We start from the raw sequence: 21,215 nt of genomic DNA, 5'->3' as shown, positions 1-21,215 counted from the left end.
ACTTTTAAAACGACTGTACTGTCCACCCCCAAAGTTACTGATACTGAAAATTTCCATTTAATTCATCTAGAACCATGGGCTGGGAACAGGGAGGAGACTGCAGCATTCGAAGTTAGTCACTGGGTGAAAGACAGGAGAAAAGATTCATCAGGGTGCTTCAGTGATGCCGTGTACACAGCAGAGGCCCTGACTTCCACTCTGACTCTTGGTGCTGTTTGATACCACACCAGGAGCTTCTTTCTCCATCATTTCCCGGTCCTTTCCTAGTTCTCCAAATCCCACAAGCTAAAGTGTGAATTAAAAATGACACTGAAAAGGTTCAAATTTGTTCAAATCACTCAGGAATTATTTACCAATCACTGTGATCATGAATAGAAATACAACATTTAGGGTGTGCCTGAGAAGACATAAAATGATGCTTAGACCCTTATTTTTAGAGAAATAACCCATTTATCATCATGGATGACCAAAGAATAAAAATACTATAATCAGTAGCCCAAAAGAACTTTAAAAATAACTTCATCCAAATAATACAGACTGATTGTTAAATTTAGAATGCAGATAAGTCATTCCATAGCACAATTCCAAAACATCAAAAGGTTGAACTTAAAACAGAGCTAGCAAGGATATGTACTATTAATAAGCCCTTAGCCTTTGGCTGACCTAGAATATTGCAAGATAGAAAGCAAAACAAAAAAGAAAAAGGCCTGAGTGCTACCAAAAATCACAACCTTTAATAAAACTTCAAAATAGCTCTGCCAATTTGAGTAATTGTGGGAACATAAGATTTCAGCTGGTTGTAGCACGTTTCCTCAAAAAAGAAGCTGAAACCAAGACAGGAGTCCATTTTAGTTTTTCTCCAGCTAACCTAGTACCTACTGGTATTAAATAGACCCACTTTCCCTTCATAGGGAAAGTGGGCAATGGTCTTAATTTAGAGAACATAAGCCTCTGCATATGTTTCACTAGACATCATCAACACTAAAGCATCCTGAGGTGGGGCATATGCAGAAGGAGATGGTGAAGGAGAGGAGAACGGGGAACATGGTCAGAGAAGGAATTACGCAGAGGTTCACCTGCTGTTGTCACGATCAAGACATGGAGAGGTGCGGCTGAAACAGAATAGATAATTTAGCACGGAGAAAGAGTGGATAAATGAAATATAAAGAATGAAATCAGATGTGACTTTGATTAAAATACTTAATTCATATACCAACACAGTATTCACTGAAAAAAAAAGATGGAAATACAAGTAAGATATCACTCTATGCAAATACAACTGAAATGTCACTCTGTATGCACTGAGAGAAGAACAAGCTTTGGGGCCTTCATAGCTCCTCCCAATATAGGAACCTGGGGAAGTTACATAATCACTGGGTATGGAAGCAAAGCATTAATTAGCACTGGCTTGTGGGGACACTTAGCAAAGACTAAGCGTCCAAGAAGCTAGGAAACACCAAGTGATACTATAATGACAAATACTGAGTCTTAGATACTGTGGATGTAGTTTTGATTCAACTGCTTGTCTATTTGTAATTCCTTCAATACCTTTTAGATGAGATAATTCCCTGATGGGCTATAGCAAAAGAAACTCAAACTGGAAAGGAACAGCTTAAATGATAGCTTCTGTGACAGAGATAGCATAAAGTCTACAGCAAAGTAGGTAACATTCATCACCTACTAGTGGCTAATAAAGATTAAGCGAACATGATCTTAGTGCTTTTCCCCAAGACACTACTACCTACTTTGAGCATTGTGGTCTTCCTCCCCATCTCTAATGTCTAGTCCCACTTTATAGTCCTACTCTTCACTACTTTTTCCCCATTGGAGTCTGTGCTTCATTAACCCCACGCCCACAGGATTTAATAAAGTTCCAATGTTTGCTGACATGTGGAAGTATATTTTATTCAGAATTTATCAGAAATCAGCTTTCCAGATAAGTTGATTTGCTACTTCATAAAACAATCTTCTTCATCTGAAAGAATTAGTCTTTATGGATTTAAAAGAACTCCCAAGACATTTAAAGAAATATGAACAGCTTAATTAAACACTGGAAGTGCTTCCATGTGTGTTTATGTTATGTTGTCCCATACAAAATACACTTGGCTGTCTTATGCCTCAAATAGTCTGTGATTTGAGCAAAGAGTTTGGAATACATCTCTCGTGACTTGTTTTGAAGTATAATGCAAGGTTCATGACAAAACTGTCTTCAGCATGTTTTAAACAATCACTTTCATAGGGCTTCATTATACTGTGGTATATTCTAACACCTCATGAGTTGGTATTTAATTAATAGCATTTGGCTATCATTTAAACATTACCAAGACTTTCAAAGTGGCAATATATAAAGATGAGTTGCAAAACTATCTATTGGTAGAAACCACCTTCCATCAGCCAATTCATTATGCATGTAGGCAATTATGAAGTATCGTGAAGTTCACATTTTTGTGCAACAGTAAAGTTACACAAACTTTACCATTATGACATTAGATGGGAACCTCCAATAATAACTGCTTCTTGGATTCATGAGGAGTCAGTTAGGCAACTCAAATAATAACAAAGTGTCACGCCACTCATTTGTCCAAATACTGAATGTATCTGTGCAGGAAGCAGAGTATAATCATTGTCCCAGTCCTTCTCAGGCAAGAACATCTCTTAAAAATGAAGTAGAGGGAAAGTAAACAACCAGTACTGATTAGTGGTAGAAGATGCAGCTTGAAGTTAAGATATTACTGAATGTAATGCAGCATTATCCTCGGGTATAGTTAGATATAATCACAAGCTTTCTTCACTATCCCCTTAGCCAAAAGTTACCTTTTCCTTACGTTTTAAGTGGATTAAAACTGTATGAACCTGATATATGATGAGTGGATTCATAAGAAATCAGTGTTATAAAATATGATGAATGCTGCTCATATATATTAATATGAACGTCACTTTCAAACAGCACAGCTCGTGGAATCCTTAACTTTCCAAGGGTAATCTTCCCTCTCCCTAAAGTCCTCTGTAGCCCTATGTTTGCTCAACCACTACAGTAGATAGAACTATAGATGATTCTACCTGATAGAAACAAGGCCATATTGTGATTGTGAACTGAATGTGTTTATACTGTCATTCAGAAGACTTGGGGCACACTCTGTTTAACTGATTGGAGTTTGTGAGAAATGTGAAATGCATCTAGGGAGAATGTAGAAATAGTAAAAGCTATATTCTGTTGAGTGCTTACTGTTTCTAGGTAAAGTCTGGTGATTTTAAAAGCATTTACTTTTAAAAACTCTCCAGCAGAGTAAATTTATAGCACTCATTTTTACAGAGACATAAACAGAAACTTGGAATTTTTCTAAACCATGCCAACTGCCACATAGAGAGAGTCAGCATCAGGGTCTGCATGCACACCAGTCTGATGCCAAAGCACAGTGTTGCCCATCAGGTTCCTCTCAGCCATATGGTCTTTTGACTTCATAGAACACTTCCTAGAAGTGTCCCTGGAAGGGGTTGTGCTAGGTTTTCCTTGTCTACTTTCCTTGACAGCTGACACAGAGTCTAGTGCTTCGTAGAGTCTGGCAAATGTGTGGAGAATGAAGATACAAGTGGAGAGAAGAAATAAGGAACGTTCCAGAGAACCAGGAGTGTGCTAACTACTCTCTCTGATAATAGATGCTTGACTGAGCAAAGTTTTTCCCCTTCTAACAATTTCAAGAAAACCTGGACTCGCAGAAATGCCAATACCAGGAGGCTGAGAACAGAGATTCGGGAGTAGTTGGTCTGGGATGTGGGTTGGATAGTTATGTCTTTGAAGCCACACAGTGATTTCTGTATACAGCCATTGTTGAATAACTTATTTTATCGGTATAATAAACTTTTGAAATGCAGAAAAGTTACTTTGGTGCAGATCAATTCTTATAGATGCATATCTTTTTTTTAAGGTATGTATCTTAACTGATCTATCTTTAGCTGTTGAATGTGGATGCTTTGTAACCAGTAATCAGCCACAATGAAGTAACCATTATCTAGTCATTATAACTTACAGATGTTATATAATGTTAAAATATGGGTGGAAATTTCACTTAAATAAAAAATATGAGGATTTATTTTAAATTATATTATTAGATGATGTTACTAAAACACAAGGGTAAAAACAATTCAGAAAGTATACTTAAAAGTTTTTAAGAAATGTGCACCATGCTTAATTGAATTCTTACTCCCTAAGGAATTCCTAAAACTTTAAGAATGCTGGACTGTGGGTTGGCGAGATGGTACAGAGTTTAAGAGCACTGACTGCTTTTCCAGAGGTCCCAAGTTCAATTCCCAACAACCACATGGTGGCTCACAACCATCCATAATGAGATCTGGTGCCTTCTTCTGGCATGCAGACATACATGGAGGCAGGATGTTGTATTGATAATAAATAAATAAATCTTAGAAAAAAAAGAAAAAAAGAATGCTGGGCTGCGCTGTCTGTCTTAAGTGTGGTTTTAACTTTAAAGGAGTGACAAGCAGGTTGTAGCCACTCTATGAAAGGCATTGAAAGGACAGCTGAGAAAGTGACTATATGGATGTGAACTCTGTTTATTCAAATCCCTACTTGAGTGTATGGATCCACCTACCTCTGTGTGTGTGTGTGTGTGTGTGTGTGTGTGTGTGTGTCCATTATTTTAAATGTGGCCACTTGTGAGGAAAGACACTTATTTCAAAGGCCAGTCATTCAATCTCAGCAGATTGCAACTTTCAAACAAGCAGCTGGCCGAGCCTCTTTTTAAAAGATGGCTCTAAGGACGTCACACGATCAGTGAGGAGGTGATTCTGTTCCAGTTGCTTAGCTAACTGTTGCTGCACACTACTTTAAAAACCCTAGTTTCCTATGCTGAGTTCAACCCCATTTTGTTGTTTCATTGGAGCAGCAGCTGGAACCATGGTGGAAAAGGCAACATTATTCACAAGTTGAAACAAAGGTTGCCTCCTCCGTTAAACCACTGGACAAAGCTGTGACTTTTCTCATCTCTGTTTACCTCTTGATCTGGATACATAATATTGATTCACTCACCCTGAATGAATAGGACTGGAAGAAAGAGCCACGTTGTCTAAGTTCTCAGTGCCCCAGCTCAGACGATAACAATTCCTTTCTGCCTCCTTGGCTAGAGCTGACACCTACACACAAAGAACATCAGATTTAATGGAAACACACAGCTTCAACATTCAACTAAAATACAGTGAATTGGGAAAGAGCACAAAATAAAGGTGCTATGACAGAAAATTTTTGTTTAAAAACATAAGATGAAATCATCTCTTGTAGCGCATTCCCTCCTGAATTATATTATGACAGCAGAGTACTTTGAAGAGAGTCATTGTTCATCTATTTCCCTATATCCAGTCCATCAAGAGCAATAAAATTATAGCTGAAATTAAAATATTCCAAAGTAAACTTAAAGCCTTTTCTCATAGCTACTTTAAATATTGCAACAAAATGTACTTTGCAAGGTACCAGTCACCATGTAAACACACCCTGGGTCATTTTTCTTTCTCATAATGGAGATATTAGCTGCATGACACAAATCTTTATATAAACTCCCCATAGAGGAACTATGGCTTTAGAAAGTAAGGCTAAAGAAAGAAACAGCATATTATTTCAGGGGTGGGGGAGATGCTCAGTGAAAAATCGAGTGAACATTTGTCATAGTGTAGGACACCCTCAAATCTCTTTCCCTAATTTTTTTGTTAAGAATGAATTTAGGTTTCTGTAATTCTCTCTTTCTCTCTCCCTCTGGGCTCCCACCCCCACCCCCACCCGGTTTCCTAGGGATATCTGTGGTATTAGAACATTTGAAAAAGTTATCCAGAAAGCAGACATGAAGGTAGAAAGTCATATACCTGGTGGCCGGGAATCACAACCGTGTCGTCAATCATGGCACTGTCCCTCAGGTACGAAGCATGGCTCAGAGTGTGAGACCTGTCGGAACTGAAGGATCGGAGGCTGGTAGGTTGGCAGGAGGTCATGGCCATAGACCAACAGCGGTGGAGGGTTGGGAAGATGAAATGAGCCGAGCAGGAGAGTGAAAAAAGCGTGCTATTAGCTAACAGTGCAACTTCCAGGGGACACAGGTCTCAGAGTGGCCCTACCTCTCCGCCCAACAGCCAAAAAACGCATCCTCAGACTGGCTTAACAGTGAACGGCAAGGGCACAAGGGACTCCACAAGTTAAATTCGACACTCCTAATCTGATTTGTTGCCTTTCCAGAAATGTTTGAAACCAGCAACTGTCTTTCGTTTGCCAGCAGAAGAAATTTATACAGGGAATAATTCTCAAATCTGTGCTAAATAACCTCCCTGCAGCCGTGGGAAAATATCTGGTGGAAGACAGACAGCGCTCGGAGAGCAAAAGTAAAATGAAAAGGCAGGTTTCAGTTTTTGCCCTTTCTTTTCCATTCTCTTCCCATGCCCCTTCCTCTTCCTTTCCACATGGAGAACGGCTGAATGTCAGTATCCTCCCCTGGAAGGTACAGAGTGAAATGAACTGGAGCCAGATGTGTGTTTCCTGTGGAAGTAGAGTTCCTCTTGTTTATCTCTGGAGAGTCCAGCAATGCTGTTATTTCAGAGGAGGGCAGTGTCCTCTTTGCATGGCCTGTGTGTAGTGCAGGAAGCTCTAAAGAGTATTGGTTGCCATGGGGATGAGAGGCAAGAGCAGAAGGAACTCAGCACCAGCCCAAAACAGATACACACTAACACAAGGACAAATCGCCAACAGACACTTACCAAAAGTGATGTTGGGCTATTCAATGCCTTATATTTTTGATAAATCTGAATTTTGTTATTCCTAATTGCAGACTCAAATGCAATGGGCAAAAATTGCCATTTGCATAATTCCCTCATTCTAGTCAATATATACAATCAAAGGACATTTTATTGGTGTTACCCCCTTTTATTTTCCTGAGACAGGGTCTTTCTATGTCTTCCAGGCTAGTCTGGAACTCACTATGTAGCCCAGACTGTCCTTGGACACTTGATTGGCGTGCCTCAGTCTCCTGAGTGCTGAAATTACAGGACTGAGCTACCATGCTTAGCTTATAGACAGATATTTGAAACAGTGTGTCATATGTAGATTTTTATGCAGAGCCCAGAAATTAACAGTGTGCATTCAAACTGCCAGCCAAAAACCACAAATGGGTAAGGATAAGCAAGCTTTCATAAAATTATAGAAGCAAAGTTTCATTTATTTTCACCTAGTAGACACTGGTCAATGAAGCACTGTAGAATTATGGACTGAATGAAATACTAGCACTAACTTTATTAAATAGAAAATTAGCATGTAGATTAGTAGAAACAGTTTAATCTTGCAAATGCATCAAATGTCATTACCCATGTTCTCTGATAAACATGAGGTGTCAATGATAACAAGCTATTTGAAAACATTATCACAGGGAGGATTCTTCATGGTAACATTTTTCTATGTTTTGTCAGTAGTAGGTTTTCAGAACCTCACATTGAGACAGTAAGTAATACAACAAAAAGAAACTTATTATTGACTGTATGAGCTCTTTACTACATAAATCTATATGTTTATAGTGAAATGAAATCAAAATATAATTTGAGCTCAGCTATCTCCAATTTTACAGGCCTTTGGGGGTAGATTGAGAGTCTTAACACAGGGCACAGGTAGCCTGGATGCTTTAAAATTAATCATTAGAAGTTTGAGCCCTAGCAAGAGACAGCAACTGATATTACAGCTGTGGAGCTGGCTTTTTTTTTTCAGACAGGGTTTCTCTATATTGCTTTTGAGGCTATTCGGGAACTAGCTCTTATAGACCAGGCTGGCCTTGAACTCACAGAGATCCACCTGCCTCTGCCTCCTGAGTGCTGGGATTAAAGGCATGCACCACCAACGCCCGGCTGGAGTTGGCTTTTGATGGGGTTTTCGTGAGATCTTGAATTTAGATTGAGACAGAAATTCAATAATTAGGATAATAACCTTTGAATTTAGCAAAAGAGTACGTCCACTGGTGGAATAAAGCATTGCTCTTCCTTGCTGTAACCCGGAAGACAGGAGAGATACACTTGAGTGTGTTTTGTACCTAGCAGAAGCCCATCAGTAGTAATTAAATTTTCTTCTTTGTTTGGTTTTGACTTTGGCCAAAGGCGGAGCTCTGGTCAACCTCACAAAACAATGGTGTGTGTGAACTCAGTCACTCTCTTCCCATCAAGCACCTTCTACTGGACCCAGCTTTATTAGTTATATAATCTCTAGCCATGGTTTTATATTCTAAATATTTAGGACTATAACTTTGCATAATACAGATGCTAGCTGTATGTGAATTCATACTGCAAAAGATGTGACCCAGGTACGAAGAACACTTAAAGGCCAGCTCATTTACTAGGTAAAATTGACCTTTTAATGCACCCTAAGTAGAGAAGAAACACTGGTTTAAAACGAAAATTTATACTGATGGGAATAAACAGTGGTAACAAAGGCATTCCACTTAAAACCTTGAGACAAAGCTATCAGGATTGTGTTATACCTAAACACTGACAGAAGGCACTGGGTCTCAGTGATCACTGGAGTGACAATAACTAACTGGCAGGTCTGTCTTGAAGAGCATGGTATGAAAGAGCTCATGGGCCCTAAAGTGTCACATCCCATCCCCCAATTAGCACCAGTGATGAAGGTGAGTTTGTGATTGCCATCTTCATGAATCCTGGGTCTGTGTCTCTGTCTCTCAACTGGTTTGATATAGAAGAGGTAGAGAGAGAATGTGGTGGATTTTATTGATTTTCATCTTGCCCAAACAACTAGCAAGGAAAAAAAGACAACTTAGCCACAAAAGGTGTTAACCAAAGAGACAGTGGACAAGACCACTATCTGAGCTTTCATTTCTTTGGGTATCCTCTGGAGTTTTCTCTGCTGCCTGCAGAGAAATGCTAACTGTAGTGAATCAAAATTTATGTTTCCTAACTGTTCTTTGCTCCCCTGATGTTATCACAGAATCTGCTTAAGTGAAATAAATATGGATGGGATATTGTAACAGCAGAGAAATAATTCTCTCTGATAAAATAATTAAAAGAATAAACTTTTGGAATAATTTAAGTCTCTGAATCATGAGATTGTCCACATTTGATGGAAAACATTATGAAAAAGTTCTAATGTTTTACAGCAGAGTTACCATTAAAAAGAAATTACGTTGGAGAGCAGGGACTCCTGTTCACTTAATACACAGAGAAGAATATATCCAGAGAAATGAAATTTTACTTGTTCAGTTGGGAGATCGGCAGCTATTGATACAAGGAAAGACTCAATTCACACTTTCCTCCTTTCACACAACTTATTGATTTGAATAAATATAATAACTACTAGCTTACTAAACTATAAAATTTATTAGACATTCAACTTATAGAGTTTGAAACCCTATTGAACAAGTAAATATACAAAATTTTCAGTGTGCTGAAGAAACCTCTATGATTTTTCTGTTACTTGGGGTTTTATATGTGAATTTGGACAGTATTTTTAACTAGTACTATTACTAATAATAAATGAACTAAATAATAATAATAATAAATGAACTAAAAATAACAAATAATAATAAATGAACCAATAATAATAATAAATGAACTAAAATCCAACTCATTGTAATTTGCCTGTATTTTGTTCAATATGCATCAATTTGTATGTGTTTTGATCCTGTGCTTATTTTAGGCACCAGAATGTTTTCTCTAGCTTCTCCAAGTGTAATATGTAGGTTGTTTAGTTTGTTTGGTAGAAACCATGCCTCTGTGTTGTCAGCCACAAGGTGGCACTGTAAGAATTAGAGTTAAGCCTGATTCTCCTGGCTCTGTAGTTCCAGTAACAGACCATCTCTTCTAAATGCAGCGGTTACTGAATTTAGCACAAAGGGGGGGAAATCCATAATTCTAGGATGTAAGCAGCTCTTGCCAACACACACACGCACACGCACACGCACACACGCACACACACGCATGCACGTGTGCTTGCTCATATAGACACAGAGAGCGGTGAAGCAGGGAAATGCGTATGTGTACAGGAAGGCCATCGTTTCATGCCATGTAATACCTACCTGGGGATGGTACTATTGAGAGCATACCAAATAAAGAAATAATGAAAAAGGAGAATGGTTACCAAAAAAAGTGGTGTGACGAATTGCTCAAGCAAAAATGAAATAGTAATTAATAAAACATGAAAATGAGATGCTGCCCATACTCTGCTTGGGGCTAGTGTGTACATGTGGTCACCAAGAGATGCAGGTGGGACCCTTAAGACAGGGCATGTAATGTTTGCTTCTAGCCTCCATCTCTATGTGCTGCTAAGTTTCAAACCATCCACCCCCTTATTCTATACAAAATACACTATCATTCTCCGATCTTAGTTTGAAAAAAAAGGAAATGTGACTGAATCACGTATTTTTTTAATAATTAGAAACTGATGAAAAAGGAATTGTTTTTTGCTTGAACATAAGCAAGTGTGGAATATCGTGAATTCACACAAGGCTATAGAGAAATTTCTTTAATGTTAAAACATAGTCTTTTAAGAACCTCGGATTATAAATCGAAATCTGTCAGTGGACGAGAATGTGATGTATGTAACCCAGGTTCAGTCACCTTTCCTCTCCCCTACAGGCTCCTTCTTCCTTACCCTGACCCTACGGGTCACCCTCCATCTAGGCCACCAATACCAGGGACTCACCCTTCTTCTTTTTCAATTGCTCCATAAAACTCACTGCCCATGCTTCAAAATTGTCGCTGCTGGATTCTTTCCACAACTAGCCCAGGGTTAGAGTTTCACAGTGTCATAACCATTGAGCAAATAGCACACAGCAGCTGGGTGGTCTAGCCCAGTGGTCACTAGAATGATCTTCTGTGTCCCAGAAGAGGGATTCTTATAAAATACAGGTGTGGCTCCTTCCCTCCACACTCCCACTCCAGCCCACTGTATAGTGTGCCACTGCTAATAAAAGCTGCCCCCACAGTCAAGTATCCCTGCCTCCTCCAGAATCACTGCTCCACATTCTACCTGTGTTTGAGCTTCTGTCTATGGGGAAGTTTGAGCCTCGGTCCTGCAGAGACACTCTGTGCTCTTCTATCCTGACCCTTCAGAGTCCCTCTTAGGCTATGAATCCAGTGAACATAGTTTAGTCAGGTTTGTACCTCCAGGACTTACCAGAATGCCCAGCTCAAGAATTAACTTATCACAGTAAAAAAGAAAGAAAAAAATGAGGAAAAGGGCAAGAGGGGGAAAATGAGGGAGGGGATTCTGGTGCTCAAGGGAAAAGCCTCCAAGTAGGTTGCTTTTGTCAATTATCAATGTAGAATTGATAATTCCTTAAGTTGTAAATATGTGGGAAATTCATAACATAGTCAACAAAAGAGTGAGCTTTGTACCATGAGCATGTGACTCTTGATGAGAAAGACATTACAGTAACATGGACAGGCATACATGTGACCCAGGCTAGCAGTCATACTTCTGAAGAAATACCCAGAATATTCTTATTCATCTTGCTGTTGAGAGTACAAAGCAAGATCACCTTGAATCTCACAGAGCAGAACATTAGAAAGGCCCTTCAGATTTGCCTATAAAGTCAGGTCCTTATGGGCTCAGATCACCTCATAAGAACCTGTCTTGTTCTTCTTCTTCTTTTTTAAAATGGAAAATTAACTCCAGAGCAGTTTCCTTCTACAATTGTTTTCTATTATTCTTCATAATTTTGTTCACACAGAAATTACAGCACCAATAGTTAAGTTAGATTTAGGGGAGTCTGGAGATGTTCAACATATCTGCCAGGCAAAACTGTGCATAGAATTTTCCTAAAGAACAAAGTGGCAGCTGATAAATACATCACTTGGAAAGGCAGGGACTCCTGTTTGTCTTTGTCCTGCTTCGTAACAGTTGAATGACTGTACTATATTATTTGGTGTCTCTGAACTAGTGTCCAGTCCTTCAAAACCGGCACTACTTACAGTATCAAAGAAATGAAGGAGATAGCATGTTATCTGGCAAATGTAGTAAACTACCCATAAGTGTTCTATGACCATGTCTACATTTTTATCACCATAAAAAAGGAAGTGGTCAGTCAGGCATAGTGGTACCTGCCTATAATGCATGCCCAGCACTCAGGAAGCTAGGATAGGAGGGCCAGGACTTTGAGGCTCATCTGAGAAAGCCATTCTGGGCTACACAGTGAGACCTTATCTCTAAAAACCAAAAGAGAAGGAGAAAAGGGGGGAAACATTTTTTAAATGTGTTGTTCACACTTCTGTCTGACATTCAATGGAAGGTTGGTGAATACCTGTCGGATCTCCCTCCCTCCAGGCTGTACCGAAGGTAGTTCATGCCATCCAGGAACTGGCTGCTGGGTAACGAGTCATCACCAAGTTCTTTGAGATCTTCAGGCCTAAGGTATTCTCCCCCATCGCCTGTCATTGTGTCATCACCTTAAGGTAATCAGAGGACAGAGAAGGAAGTTACTTGTTGAATTTGGCACCAGCAACAAAATATGCTCATAATTAAGAAGGGCATTCACACAGCAGCTTGGATAACAGCAAAACAGTGCACAGCAGGAAGACACAGGGCCCATGCATATGTCTACAAAGGGCTAAAGCTAATAGAGATAGTATTTGATCCATTTCCCTAAAATTCACCAAGAAAAAAATGATTCTCTGAATTGTAATTGTTTGAATATCTTTCAATGGGTCTTCTTCATTATGTCTATCATCATGATGACTAGTTCGGCTTAAAGATTACCCCAATGTGTAGACTACTAGAATTCTCTCAGTACTTTCAATAATTCTGTGCATAATCCAGTATTAATAGTCTCTTCGTACCATTGACAGTATGCTAAGAAATGTCTATTTTCTATAATAAATGAGAGACTTTAATTTTATTTATTTATTGTATATGTGTGTTAGTGTATGTTCGTTGGTTTGTGTGTGTGTGTGTGTGTTTGTGTGCCTCTGTTTTGTGCGTATGTACACATGTAAAGGAGGTCAGAGGAACATGGTCTCCCCTTCCATTGTGTGAGACCTGGGATTTAGTTCAGTTTGTCAGGCTTAGCAGAAAGCAATTTGCCTGCTAAACCATGTTGCTGGTCACACATATGATAACAATATTTTATAAGATTAAATATATACAATAGCAACAGAACGAAATTAAAAATAAATTCTAATCTGTTTTAGAGAGTTTTATTAACATCTGGGAAGACAGTCTGTGACCCATTTTCATGTGTGGAAAACGTGATGGCATATTAAATGCAAGATCTATTACGTAACAAAAGCTATACCTTAAGTATCCCTGGAGCAAGAAGCCACACATCACATAAAACTCAAAAGTTGGCTTGCATGCTTCCTCTTCCCCCTCTTTCCTTACCCCACTCAGAGATTCCAATACAACTGAACTTGGCTTAAGTCCCTACTACTTCTCAAATTGGGGGTACCCTGCACCCGCTGGGTCAGTTAGTTTTCAGATGCTAACCTGTTCCTCCTGTATCCAGTTCTGATCCCAATCACCCAGCAGCCAAGGTGGTATCAGGGAACAAAGCTAAACTCTTAAAATAAGTATTATTACTTGTGTCTTCAAATTTCTCAATGCTTCATAATAAAACAGGGCCCACATTTTTTATTTTCTTACTCAACCTCTTTCTTATTATGTCTTGGGGGGGAGAAGAAGGTTCATAAAAGTGGAAGGAAAAGATAGAGGAGGGAAGGTGAGTCTAGCTGGAGAATTCTACTCTGACAGATCAAGGCGCTAAGTTACAGGTGATCTGGCAGAACCAGGGAATGAACACATTCCTAACCTTCCTCTCTTATGATTATGGACTTGTGTTACAAATAGAGAGCAAGTTGTCTGAACAGTATATTTAAAATAAAATATATCCTTTAAAAAACTCTTGTGACAAGCCAAGGTACTATTTAAAACTCTCTGATCACATTGAGTTCATCAGACAGTGGCTATCCTTAATATTCTCCCCAATTCTCTGCCTTCCAGTGTTTTTTGTGAGGATGCTGTATGCCTCCAGCAGTTGCTATGCTCAGTTAATTAAAAGTGAGGCTTCCGAGTTTTGGTTACACCTGTAGTGAGCTTAGGAATAGATCATTAGGTCATGCTTGTGACCCAAAGATTTCAAGTTCCTAGTGCTAGTCACACTGTCTAGAATCTCATCTCATGCTATTAATAGGAGGGGTACTCATCTCTGGCCAAATCTTTATATTGTATGCAATTTCTCTCCAAGTTATTTGCACAAAAAATACAATTGTTCAGTATTACCTATCAACATTGAGTGGTGGAAATCATGTACCAGGAGAAGTAGGGGTGTTAATGCTTATCTATCTCCATTTCTAGAGCCTTATACTCCCCATCTGATTGACAACCTGGTCTAGACTCTCATCTATAATCTCCTTCCTCTGCCACCAAACCCATGAAGGACTCCCCCTCCCTGTAGTAAAGCACTAAGCTTTCTTTAGCCAGTGTGGGTCTATTCTACACCATACTCGGTCTCCTCTTTCTTTTGGAATCAAACTAATTAAACAGATTGTTGCCAATGCTAATTGATTTTAGCAATTAAACAGGGACCAAGAGGTTATTTCCTTGAAAAAAGATGTTCCATGATATCTCTGACAGAAATCTCTTCAGGCCTTTTTCCTATTGCTTTGAGTCTTTCTTCTCAGGCTCACTTGTCTGAATGCCATTCCTACATGAGCCCTGTTATGTTCCATTTACCACATATTATTAAAAATTCAAGGACCTCATATACTATATATAAGGTGTTCACAGCTGTGTCCAACTGCACATCCACATTTCAATATCCTCTAAGAATTCTGCACTTGAGTTCCATAAGCATCTCGCATTTAGCATGTGAGAAAACAGAATGCATCATCTTTGTCTGCTTCGCCCTCTATCAACACGCTTCTCCACAAACTCTCTCTATGGCCAGGAGTGCAGCTGTCTCCATGCTTTTAGTCAGGGAGACGGGAGAAATGGGGGTCTTTTTTATACTTGCTTATTTATTTATTATATGGGTATGAATACTTTGCCTGTATCCATGTGTGTGTAAATATGTGCCTGCCGGATCCAGCCAAACCAGGTTTAAGGATGTTGGTGAATTACTGTGTGCGTACTGGGAACCAAACCCAGGTCTTCTGTAAGTGGTTAAGTGCTGTTAATTGCTGAGCCATCGCTCGAGCCCCAGAAGGTCTATTTTGCATAACTTAGCTATTACAGAATAATTGTACAGTGACAGACTTTCTATTATTAGCATATTTGGTAGAGAAGGGTCAAACACAACTAGTTTCCTGCATCACATAACAAACTTAATGTGAGTTTCCTGTACTTGGAACAATGTCTTTCTAAATTACAGATGTATTCATTTAATAAAATGATGGTGCTCAGATTAATGAGGTCACTTTTGTTTGTTGTACTGTACAGTTTTTCCAGACACATTTTGGGCAGCTCCTTCCCACTAATTGTACAGCATCAGAATACTGTAGTTTTGTTTTTCATTGTTGGGTTTTTGCTTTTTTTTTTTTTGAGACAGGATTTCTCTGTGTAACAACCCTGTCCTGGAACTCACTTTATAGACCAGGCTGGTTTCAAACTCATAGAGATTCACCTGCTTCTACTTCCCAAGTGCTGGGATTAAAGGCATGTGCTATCACCACCATCCTGATACTTCAGGTTTTTATAGTAAGATTGATTTTGGTTACCTGGAAGCTATAAGGTTCCACATGAGGATGACTGGTACTTTAGCCATACCAGGACTCTGTGCAGAACACCGACATTAAAATCATAGGGATAAATTAAGGTTAAATGGTGTGGTAACTATCATAATAACCTTTGTGGTGCTCAGAAATATGCTACTGAAATATGGGGAGATCTGCAATGAGGAGGAATCTGAGTGCTCACCAAAGTGAGCATGTAAGAGATGAAACTGGTTTTCCCATTTTTCATTACAACCGTCTGCCGTTCTGAAGTTCTCATGTTCACTAGGTCATGTTGATCCCGGGCACTTGTGGAGATGTGTACATGAGCTGCTCACTAACTGATGAATGAATCTCAAAGACAAGTTATTTGCACTTGCCATCATATGCCGTGAGTGCTTTCTCTACCCTCAGGCACTCGATTTCTTCCAGTTCCCAATACAACGTCCTCTTTCTGTGGACCACACTGGATTACTATTTATAAAAGCAGATTTCTTAATCAGTAGCTGAAATCTTTATGATTCTCTAATTTCTCTAGACTCAGCTAAAAATTCAGACCCTTTGCAACTAACCCCATAGTTGTTATGCCAGAGTAACTGAATCACTCTATCACTCTGCTGCACTTTCCTACATTGAGACTCCTATATTGATCTTTCTCTACTCCTTAAAACCTGGTACAGCCTCTGATCAATCTCTTACTTTTTGAAACATACATAAGATTGTGTGGGTGGCCCGACTCTAGATGTTACCAGGCAGATATGAAACCTGATGCTATTGTACCTTCACTTATCGCTCTTAGTGCATTACTCTGCATGTCTGAAGGCAGATCCTGTGTTTGCCTTTGATTCCCCCATGATGTGAATTAAAGAACTCTTCTTATCATAATATCACATTCAACAGCTGTGCTTTGGATTCATGGGAGGATAACGACAACTGCTTTAGCACATATCAAGTTTGTTGCAGCAGGCATCTAAACTCGTCTTATGAATACCCTTAGGCATTAGTAAATTGCTACCGTCAGAAGATGCTGTAGAGAATGGGGATTGGCTAACACAATAAAAACAGGTGGCTGCACTATGTCCATGTGGATGATAGCAGGTTCCAAGAGAACATTTAATTGCACAAAATATTAAAGAGTTGGCTGGGTAGGTCAACTAATGCTGTATTGACCCTCTGCATAAAAAGCGTTTTTCACAATTCAAATATATCATTTATATTAAAATTACTATACTTGAATTCTCTGCTGGCAATAAAATGCTGTTACATGTTTAGCTATTAGTAAAGATAATACATTATTCTTATCACAAGATGCTCTCATTCAAATCAATATTCCTATCAAACCAAGTCTTTTATCACTGACATATGTCACTGTTTAACAATTTTTATTTTAAAAGTTATATATCTACATCTCATTTTATATATTGGGCAGACGTGAGAGTCTTACCAATAAAGTTTCTAGAAATTCTACAGTAAACACTTTAATTGCATTAGGTGATAAGTCCTTTGCCAATTATTTTAAAAAATAGTGATCTTTTTTGAAATCAAATGCTTCTAATTTATATACTGGATTTTCATGTAATAAGCTTCCTATGAAGAGGTACCACATCATCTCTGGAAACTATATCACATAGATGTTTTATGACATTCATTTTTCCCCCTAAATGTCAAATTCACACTGCATGACTTTTAAAAATATTTATTTTGTTTTTATTTGTGTTTGTGTGTGGGAATAAGTGTATATAGTTGCCCACAGAGATCAGAAGATAACATAGGATCCACTGGAGCTGGAGTTATAAGTATTTGTGAGCTGCCTGACATGAGTGCTGGGAACAATTAGGTCCTTTGTAAAAAGAGCAAGTGCACTTAGACACTGTACAATATTCTCCCCTCAGTTCTCCCCCTCGCTAAATGGTATTTAAAGATAATTCTTAATCATAATAACTTACCTCTACTCTTGACTATCTTTTTAAAAACAATTATATCGCCAGGCATTGGTGGCACATGCCTTTAATCCCAGCACTCAGGAGGCAGAGGCAGGCAGATCTTTGTGAGTTTGAGACCAGCCTGGTCTACAAGAGCTAGTTCCAGGACAGCCTCCAAAGCCACAGAGAAACCCTGTCTTGAAAAACCAACCAACCAACCAAACAAACAAAAACAAAAAAACAAAAAACAAAAAAAAACCACCAATCATATTATGATTCCTAATTATAGATTTGTTTTTATAAGAGGGTTCCAATGCATTGCTAAGGCTGACTTATTTTTAAAGACAGATTCTCTCCACATAGCATAGCCCTAGCTGTTATAGAACTCACTATGCAGATCAGGTTGGCCTTGAACTCACAAAGAGCTACCTGCCTCTGCCACCTGTGTATTGGGACTAAAGGTATGTGCCAGAATACCTAACCCAGGCTGACTTTAATGTTTGCTCTCAAGTTACCATCCTGCTTCTGCCTCCTAAGTAGTCATAACTACAGGCACATGCTACCAAAGCTGGCTTCTAATTAAAAATATTTTGCTTCATCTTAGCAGGGTAATGTGTGCATTCACCTCAAGCAGTCTTAGCTGAAGGTATAGAGAGGAACTAATAGATTAGTTACCTATATGTCATGCTTATTTTAATATTAATATCAAAAAATTACTTTTCCTCAAAATCTCTATCCTGAAAAACAAAGATATTCATCTGGGGAAATATCCATATGGGTTCTTCAAATAAGGTAATTTTGTTTAGTTGGACTCCATAATTGTTGCTAAATTATTATCAGAATAAGAAAATTGTGGATTTTAAACTTACAAGTTAATAAAATACACACATCAAATGCACACATGCATAATTCTACACATATTACACAAGCTGTTTCAAAAGAAACATTAGTATCAAGCACAGAGATGTAAGGATTAACATGTTGCTTCTGCGTAGTTGAGAAAAATTAAAAGCAAAGAAAAGCAATCACTCTGAGTCCCTTAAATGGTACCTGAATCACTAAGCGTTTCCCCATCAATAAAGTGGTCACCAAACTGCTTAAGAGCTGCACAACATATGAATAAAATTGAAAAATAAAATCCCACAGAAATATGGTGTGCATATACAGATGCTCAAACTCAGCTGGCAGATACTAGAACACAGCTCAGAGCTATAATAAATATTCAGAATTACAGCATTTGGCAGTGCTTTTAAAATAACTCATCATCATACATTGATCCAACATTTGTGCATTCTTGTCATAATTCTTATGCAGACTGACAGAGCTCAGTGCCTATTGCCAATAACAAAACAAACTAGTTCCAAATAAGACTTAAGAATGTAAAGCTTTGTCTTGAGATTGCATGTCAAAGGACATAAAAACATGTTTAATCTTTTCTATAGAGTCTATTAATATCAGATCCAGCATAACCTTTGTGGCAATGATTTTGCAAAGATATGCATGAATTTTTCATGTACATACACATGGCAATATATTTTTAAATCTCACACACTGATCTTGTTATTGAAGCTCGTTACTCTGTTTAAATGAGCAGTTCTCAACCTGTGGGTTGCAACTCCTTTGTCAATTACATATCAGACATTCTGCCTATCACATATTTACACTACAATTTATACCAGTAGCAAAATTACTGTTATGGAATAGAATGAAGTGATTTTAGGGTTGAGGGTCGCCACAGCATGAGCAACTGAAATAATGGGTCATAGCATTAGGAGGATTGAGGACCACCAGACTAGATAATTTTAGTCAACTCTAAAACTGTCATGAAAGTACAGATATTTCTTGACATTAAGAATGACTTACTTGTGTTGGGGATGTACTATTTTGTGATGGGGTCCTTTTATGCCTTTTCAAAGATTCTTTTCTTCTGAGTTTGATATATATTGTATACACTTGAATAATCAGATAGCAGAGATTTCTTAATATACCACTAATGAATGTTTTAAAATCTCTAAAGGCATTTGAATATGAAATATGTTGGCATAATTAATATGTATATTAATAATGACTATTATATCAGACAGCTCTTTTAGTACATGGATAATCTGAAGTTTCTTTCTCATTTCCTAGTCTTACTAGTTATCAGCGATTAAAGATAACAATGCAAAAAAGTTGGTAGACCTGACCTGCCTACTTCTTCAATGGCAGGAGTAAATATAGTACACTACAGTTGGTGACTGGGTTTTAAATATTAGGATACTGCCATCTATACTACTACCTTTATCTCTAAGAAAACTTTGGTTTCTTTGTGTAGGAAATTGACAGCTGTCACAAAGAGCACAGAAACATGGACTCACCCTCTTCATCAGAAACATCAAGCACCTCTGTCATAGTTTCAGGAACATTTAACTTGTGTTTTTCCGTGATAGTCTGCAAAGACAAAAAGCATTCATTGCAAAGCTAAAAATCAAATCAAACAAAACATGAATGAAGTTCCAGAGGTGCCAATCTACAGCAACAGCAAGTCTTCAGACCCCAACCATCCTATCTTATCCACGCGGAAGTTTTGGAAAGTTACTTTCTTTCATGAAAACGCCTTTGTTCTTTCTGAAGATAAATGACCAAATGACTCTGGGAACATTGTTCAAGAGAAAATTCATTATAGTTAGTTCCCATTTGAAAAATGAAGTCTCTGGTAATGGCGTAAGTAATTAGTCATATTGAAAAAGCAAACTAATGTCTTCAAGACGTCTTTAACATGAACTAAGTGATGTTTCCAGAAAACAAAACTTTACAATGAAGTAATAACTTTGCAATGTATTAAAAACAAAGCCATCAAAAAGATGCTGTAAATAATATAGGTCATATAAATTATACATGATATGTGTGGCCAGGGGTTAGAGGACCAGCAGTAGAGAATTAGTCATCTTTGTAGTATTCACAGTCTACAGCTTTGGTTTATTACTTATTGGCCTTCTCCGGTGCTCCCGAGTGGCCACATCCAATGATTTCATTCCTGATAGAATATAAAAAGTTGAGAGACCAGGCTCATCCGGCTGCATAGCTTGCAGTTCTAGATTCAGCTGCAAGGCCTCCGCAAATCCTTGAACCTAGCTATGCCTCAGTTTCCTTGTTGAAACACCACAAACAAATGTCTCATAAAATGGTTATGGATGTAAATATGAGAGCTCTGAGAAAAGTCCTTGGAGTAGGATAGGACTCAGTAAACATCGGCTGGAATGGTTGTAGTTGAAAATTATATTCATCTTGGGAATGAAGCTCCTCAACTTTTTGAGTCACTTGTGCAGCATGGAATGGCATGAAAATTATAACCCAAACACACCATGGTGATTTTCAAAATGCGAAAAAGACAGACACAAATGTCACATGACTTCACTAATCTGTGAAACTGTTTAAAAGTCCAAATCACATAAACAAACCATAGAAGCGCAGTTACTAGGGGCTGAGCCAGGCAAGGGGGGTATGGGCTGGTTCTCAATGGTTACACAATGTCAGTCAAAGGGGAATGAAGTGCAATAAATATGTGTCATCACGATGACCATACAATATCACAGTGGACTGTACACTTGACATTTTCTTTTC

At 38.4% G+C, this 21,215-nt stretch overlaps 1 protein-coding gene across 50 annotated transcripts in view; it reads right to left on the bottom strand.

Moving 5' to 3' along the window:
* Ank2 (ankyrin 2) overlaps positions 1–21,215 on the bottom strand; it is a 557,097-nt gene that overhangs the window by 45,539 nt on the left and 490,343 nt on the right. For 15 of the 50 annotated variants that reach the window (XM_040751839.1, XM_040751845.1, XM_040751864.1 and 12 more), the window contains 4 exons: positions 19,970–20,042; positions 12,288–12,432; positions 5,869–5,971; positions 5,045–5,148 (listed from right to left, as the gene is read on the bottom strand). In XM_040751839.1, coding sequence (XP_040607773.1) covers positions 5,045–5,148; positions 5,869–5,971; positions 12,288–12,432; positions 19,970–20,042 — 425 coding nt within the window. Of the gene's footprint in view, positions 1–1,076; positions 1,113–5,044; positions 5,149–5,868; positions 5,972–10,061; positions 10,074–12,287; positions 12,433–19,969; positions 20,043–21,215 lie in introns of all 50 variants that reach the window. The other 35 variants (XM_040751830.1, XM_040751836.1, XM_040751829.1 and 32 more) reach the window with 5 other exon arrangements.

Source organism: Mesocricetus auratus, unplaced genomic scaffold, assembly GCF_017639785.1.
Source record: "Mesocricetus auratus isolate SY011 unplaced genomic scaffold, BCM_Maur_2.0 Super-Scaffold_100009, whole genome shotgun sequence".
NCBI lineage: Eukaryota > Metazoa > Chordata > Mammalia > Rodentia > Cricetidae > Mesocricetus > Mesocricetus auratus.
The sequence above is the reverse complement of the archived record's forward strand: the minus strand, read 5'-3'. Positions and strand labels throughout refer to the sequence as shown.